The 6,719-nt window shown below is 46.2% G+C and overlaps 1 protein-coding gene across 1 annotated transcript; it reads left to right on the top strand.

Moving 5' to 3' along the window:
* Positions 1 to 5,651: 5,651 nt before the first annotated feature.
* LOC136194865 (major centromere autoantigen B-like) lies at positions 5,652 to 6,287 on the top strand. Its single transcript, XM_065984115.1, has one exon. The coding sequence runs from the start codon at positions 5,652 to 5,654 to the stop codon at positions 6,285 to 6,287; it is 636 nt and encodes a 211-aa protein (XP_065840187.1).
* The last annotated feature ends 432 nt before the right edge of the window (positions 6,288 to 6,719 follow it).

Below are 6,719 nucleotides of genomic sequence, written 5' to 3'. Positions count from 1 at the left end.
CCGTCGATTTGGCGGAAATAGAAGTAGAATCGGATGGTTGTGATGAGTAAAGCCCTCCCAACAAACCACGTCGAAATTGGCGCTTTTGATCGCGTTCTTAGGCTTTTTGTGGGCCGCTGTCGAACGCGGGCGAGCTTGCGTTCGCGTTCTCGCAATTCGGCAAGTGCGATATTTTTGATCAATCTCTGTCAAGCGATCTTGGAGCGCCGGTCAATTCGCCCTGATCTTCGTAATATTGGCCGAGATTTTTTCGATGAGAGCGACAAGACTTTCAAATACTTCTGCGTAATGAGCAATTATGACGCCCAGTTTCTTCATATCGGCATCCTGGACAAGCGCGTCGATTGGGATTATGCCCGAAATCTCGTCGAATTCGGTCACACAATACAGTGTAGACCCAATCTGATGCCGTCGGCAAACGTCATTGCCAAACTCGACAATGCGTGGCATTTTTCGAGCGTCGTTAGGTGGTGGCTCAAACGAACCCGATCCGCACTCTTTAGAATGCGTAGCTCGGTTACTGCATCGAGCTTTTGCCGCTGGTAGGCGAGATCACGTTCCCCTTGGGTTGAATTGCTTGGAATTCGAAACGTCGTCGCCAACGTCGTATTATCCGTGGCATTTGTTGACGTATTCCCGGCTTTCGCCACCGTTTCGCGTTGTCCTTGTTCGGACAACGACGACAATGGCGATGACGTGAACTCGCGTGCCCTTCGTTCAGCTTCACGTGCCATTAAATGAGATTTGTTTGCACCAAATTTCTCCAGTAATTCGAGAATTTTCGAATTCGTTTGTGCGGAGACGATCGCAAAATCTGGCATTGTGGTGTCCTACCCACCATCCCCCTTGTCGTTCGAACGCGTCGCAATCGTCAAATTTTCAAGGATTTTGACTCTTTTCTCGAGTTCTTCCTTTGACTGCCGGAAATTTTCGCAATCGAGCAGGGTTCGATCGCTCTGATCGCGCAAACCCAAAACCACATTGACTAATTGGAGCTTTTCGGTTCTCGTAAGATCGAAAGGATCCTTATCCAACTCCGTTGGATTGGTCGGATCACCGCCATTATTTGCTGCTTTGTTTGCTGTGTTCGTCGGAGACGTTATTCGCAGCATTTCGGACGGGAGGGTCGGGCTCTCTGAGCTCCGTCTGTAGAGACGAGTGCGATTGGGTGGAGGAGGAGGAGGAAGAAGAATTGCCGCTATTGTTATCAGCTATGGGAGTGAGAACGGTAGTCGCCGGTGGGGGCATACCAAAATTAAGAGAGTATGGGTTAGGTTGGGAATAGGTTTTTTATTAAATATATATAAATAAATAATTAAATAATCCTAAAATTACAGGAAAGGGGCCTCACTACCTAGCTAACCTATCTAAAGGGAAGATGGGGTATTGGATTGGGGTTCCTAAACTAAACTAAAAGAGGAAGAGGAGAGGGGAGAGTGTAATGTGTAGCCATCTTGACTTAGGGTCCTCTAGTATGGGAGAAACTTCCGAGCCGGGGGTCCACCGGTGCACGTGCCACGTGTCGGGGGTCCACCGATTCTCACGTGATACGCGATGTGAGGCGCGAAGTCCAAGATGGCTGAACGGCCGAGCACGCCACGTGCTCGATCGTTCTACTTACGATTCCGTGTGTGAAAGAACAAAACGAGAGCTTTTACCGATCGGCAAAATGCTCGCGTTTCGTTCGCGTGTGGCTCTCTACGCTCTCTCACTCTAAGACGACGTGTACCATGTGTGTGTATGCGAAAATGGCTTACTCGTCAAACGATTTTCGTTCTGACGATGTTGCTGTTGTCCTCCGTCCGATAGTGGCGTCGTCGTTGTCACGCTGCGGTGTCGATGCATCCTTCGTCGTCGATTGAGTTGAAATGAAGTAAAAGTACGCGCGTTCGCAATTTGTTTTCGTTTTGCTGCGGATTTTGGTCGTTGCTGTCGATTATACTCGTCGATCTGTACTAGTTTCGCAGAAGCGTCGTCAGCAGTTCGAACGACGAGTTCGGAGCAAGCGAGCCTTTTGCGTGCGAACGAGGAGAAACGAATGCTCGTGCGAGTATGTATATACATGTCAGACACGCGCGGTACGTGCGACACGTGCATCGCTAACTCACTCGCTCGTGGCGCGTACCCCGTATGATCGTAATCAATCAAAAAACGGGAATCGGAGCAAAGGGCGTAAGACGCGCAGGGGAGACGAGAACGGTGTCGTTATCCCATTTTAGTGGCTAAGACATTGTTCGAGGACAAACAGCATGTTCGATTCGACTGCCAATACAAACAGGAACCTCCAATGACTTATTAACGTCCCGTAGGGGTGAGTCTGGAAATGCAAGGGTAAATGCCATAAATGATGGAAAAATACCTCATACTTCAAAATTTCAACGCGTTTCTATGCCTTTACAGTACAAAGAGTATGAACAGCAAAAAAATCGAAGGGGGATTTTTCCATGTTAGTTACCCTTTAATTTTGCTTAGTGCAAGGTAGACCTGAGTTTTAGAAAAATTGATTAGAAATGGGATAGGACACTGTGCTGTTTGGCGTTTAGGTCGACGCTGAGGCCGATCCCCACCATCCCGAGAGAAAGAAACAAAGATGATTACAACAACGGAGACGATGGAGAGGTTGACTGGTTTTTGTGAGGGAATCTAGGTACTGAATCTCGTTTGTCTCCCGCAGGCCACTTTAATTAATAGAGCCGCTCTTCTCTTCGTTGCGTTTTCTAACTAATCAATCTCGTTTCTGCCGTGTTTTGGAAACGCGGAAAAACGTCACGCGAACCCATAAAAAAAGTCTCATAACGGCTCTTCTGGTTTTTCGTATACGGTCTTGACTTTCAGGCGGGTTATTGAGCTAGTGGAGACATAGAATAAAAAATCTCTCAAAGTGATTACTGACGCTGTGAGCTGTGGAGCCTAGCTTTTTTATCTTTCACGCCTTCAAATCTCTGCAGTCCATGCCATGCATGTCTTCAAGTTAGCCAATGGCATCTCTCTATTTTACAGTTGCTTTTGCAAACCTCTTAGTTTCTTGGTTCTCGAAAATGATCCTTGTCGCAGTAGCAGATACTACCACTACGTACCTTTTGGCATCTTATGGCGGTACCTTAGTTCCTGATCACTAAGGCTTCGATTCAGTTCGGACTCCCTTTTCTTTTACTTGAACAATTGTGTGCGCGCGTTATACTTTTCAACTGCTAATCGTCGTTGCCATCTTGCTTGAGTCTGCTGCATCAGAAGACTTGTGTGCGAGTGACCGTTCATCTGTTTTACTGGTGCCCTCATCGGGCCCCGCAGTGTGTCGAACATTCAACGACTACAATCAACCACGAGCTACAACAGACGTAGCCAGCAACAGAGAAACGATGTTGCAATCGCGCGATCTGCTGAGAGTAAAGTGACCGCAACGCGCGATCGATTACACGCAGTCGTAGTGAGGAGGTTGGAGAGTGTGAATAGGACCAGACGAGACTTTCAAATCGAAAATCAATATTTTATGTTATTGGAAGAGAAATTTTTATTTTATTTTTCTTACTCTGATGCAGTTGTCAGAGTATCGGTGTACGTGTCTCATATGATCGTTCCACCTCTGCTTGTATGACCGTTTGCAAGTCGGCATGCAGGCATCCTCCCGCAGACATCCATTTCATTAATTTATTATGATATAACTGGAACATTAATATCGCTTCTGTTCTTTTTTCAAATGATGCAGAGCGTTTCAAATCATCTCCTGTTGTACCGCTACATGTCCCCTCTGTGGGTCCAAGATCATGCTAGTTTTACTGAACGCCATCGAGTTTACCGCTGGGTCATTGACTAGTAGTTTGCTGTTTAATTAAGTCATTTATGAATTTTTTACCGATTTACATATTCGCATGTTTAAAAATTATTATACAGTGGGGTGCAAAAGTTAGAGACACTTTGTATAATTGTTGTTTTCTGTCTTAGACCTCCTAAAATAGGAACTAACCGTCTGAAACTAAAAGTCTGAAACCTATTCGCTCTAAATAAGGTTGTTACGTATCAGTACTATACTATTGTTGCGAGTTCCGCAGGACTAAGTGTATGTTTTCTAGTATCGAGTCGCTCCGCCCTTTGCCTTTAAAGGAGTAGTGGTGAGGAAAATTCTTTTAGGCATTTTAGTTGCTAGGAAGACATGGGAATTCGTTCACAGCGCAATTCTACCGTAGGTGTCACTTCGAGAAAAAATCCCGAGTTTTGTAGGCCAATCCCTAAGAAAGTACGCGGGATTCTAAATTTCCAAAAATCGCTTAAAATCAATAAGTTGCGGGATTAAAGGCTCGTTCAGAGTAAGGACGCTCGGCGAGCGGAGCGTCCAGCGTTCAGCGTCCGACCATTCATAGTAAAAGGTGAAGCTGGCGCTCGACGCTCCGCTCGCCGAGCATCGTGGCGCTCGCGTTTGCCTCGGGAGCGATCTCAGCGTCAGTGTGAGCGTTTCATTGTGACGTAGTTTGCGGTACAGTCAACCTCACATTTAGCGACATTGGGTTTAGCGACACATCGGTAATAACGACCGAAACGTTTTGCCCCTACAGAAAAGTAGTACAAAATATATCTTTCTACCTCGGATTTAGCGACGGCGGATTTAGCGACAAATCGCATATACCGACGTGTCTAAAGTGTCTAGTGTAGTACTCATTCCCTCGTTTTTACCGACCAGCGTCAATTTTGCCACGCATGCGCCGATCACGTGCCTCGAGCATGGCTTCCAGAAAGCGAAAACGGCTGTCATTTACCGAAAAATACGCAATTTTGAACGAGCTCGACTCCGGTGTGACACGGAATGCGTTGGAAAAGAAGTTCGACGTACCTCACGGTACGTTAGCGGGCATAATCAAAGATAGGCGTCGAATAGAAGAAGCGGTCGCCAGCGGAACGAGTCTAGGTGCTAAAAGTTCCAAGTTATCGAAATATTCTCTGATCGACGCTGCTCTGCTCGAGTGGTTTCGTCGAATTAGGACCAGTTGTCCAGAAAATCCGATAATTGGCATGGAGATTCTAGCTAAGGCAACCGCAATAGGTGAAGAGCTGAAAAAGAGAGATGTTGCTGCTTATGAGTCGTTTGACGAAAATTGTCTTGATCTCAATTGGGTGGATCGCTGGAAGAAGAGGAATGCGATAGTATCGAAGAAAATGCATGGCGAAAGTCAATCAGCTGATCAAGAAGCTGCAGATGACTGGGTGCAAAATCAACTGGAGTTGATTCGACAAAAATTCATGAGAACATCTTCAATGCAGATGAAACTTGGCTATTTTGGAAACTCTTGCCTGATAGAACCCTCGCATTCAAAGGTGAAAAGTGCCGAGGTGGAAAGCATTCGAAGGAACGCCTAACTGTTCTTGTCGCCGCCAGCGCTACGGGTGAAAAATTGCCTTTATTTGTTATTGGCAAAAGCAAGAAGCCGCACTGCTTTCGTGGTGTGGCCAACATTCCCGTAGCTTACGATGCTAACAAGAGTGCTTGGATGACGAAGCAGTTATTTGAGCCGTGGCTGAGAAAGTTAAACGCTAAAATGCTTGGCCTGAGTAGAAAAATTGCGTTGATCCTCGACAATTTTTCCGGCCATCCTCAGGTAGCCTTGTCAAATGTCAAATTATTCTTCCTCCCTCCAAACACAACGTCTATAGTTCAGCCAATGGATGCAGGCATTATAAAGAACTTGAAGTTTCACTATAGACAATTGTTGGTTAAGAAGCGATTGCTCTGCTACAAAATGGAAACGCCGTTCGCGGTTAACGTTCTTCACGCTTTACAGTGGCTAAAAATAGCGTGGGAATCGGTTGATGCGCAAGTCATACGCAATTGCTATTGTCACGCAGGATTTCGCAGCGTGGGTGAAGAAGCCGAAGAACCACGTCTTCCAGATTTCTTTCCTCTTTGGAGCAACGCGGAGGGAGCTGGTCTCACACAAGGGATTGACTGGGCTGAATTTGTTGATGTCGACGAATGCGTTGCTGTGGGGCCTAGCAGTGAGGGACACTCCATTGATGATATTTTGGACACAGTTTTACCAGAAACAAGACAACCAGTCGATAAAAGCTCTAGCTCTGACGACGATGATGACGAAATAATTGATACTACTCCTCCTCCATCGTTCAAGGAGGCTATGGCAAGCATTGGATCTGCATTGGACTATCTTCGCACAATTCAAGGGTCTGAGGCAGAGTGCCTGAAATTGGCGAAAATCGGCGACTACATGGCAGACCAATACTTCAAAACCCAGAAGCAGCAACGCATCGAACAGTACTTGGAACCCTTAAATGAAACGTAGATTGCTCGCGAGTTGTTATACTTAGCTGAAATGATTGTCACACATGTCAGTGAGGCTCGTACAAGGACTTTACTTTTCATAAACGCGTACATTGGGTTTAGCGACACATCGCAAATAACGACCTAAATTTTATGCCCTTTCAGAGGTCGTTAAATGTGAGGTTGACTGTAAAACAAATCAGCGCATCCAGTTTGTATCACATGTGCCACCTAATTAAATTAACATGCGTATTCACTGACGATATGTCCGAAGAAAGTATTATCGAAGCTGTTCGAGGCTATCCCTGCCTCTGGAAGGTTAAAAGCAAGGTCTATCAAGACGTCAGGGCGAAAGAAAACGCATGGCGTGTCGTTTCCACGCTCTTGGAGGGGGTGTCAGTGGAAGAGTGTTCGCGGCGCTGGAAATCGCTCCGAGACAAGTACGTTCGCGAGC

This window comes from Oscarella lobularis, chromosome 13 (assembly GCF_947507565.1).
Source record: "Oscarella lobularis chromosome 13, ooOscLobu1.1, whole genome shotgun sequence".
NCBI lineage: Eukaryota > Metazoa > Porifera > Homoscleromorpha > Homosclerophorida > Oscarellidae > Oscarella > Oscarella lobularis.
The sequence above is the reverse complement of the archived record's forward strand: the minus strand, read 5'-3'. Positions and strand labels throughout refer to the sequence as shown.

Bases quoted from the DNA above. Each gene is read 5' to 3' on its own strand.
- LOC136194865 (XM_065984115.1), top strand. From the start codon at position 5,652: ATGGATGCAGGCATTATAAAGAACTTGAAGTTTCACTATAGACAATTG.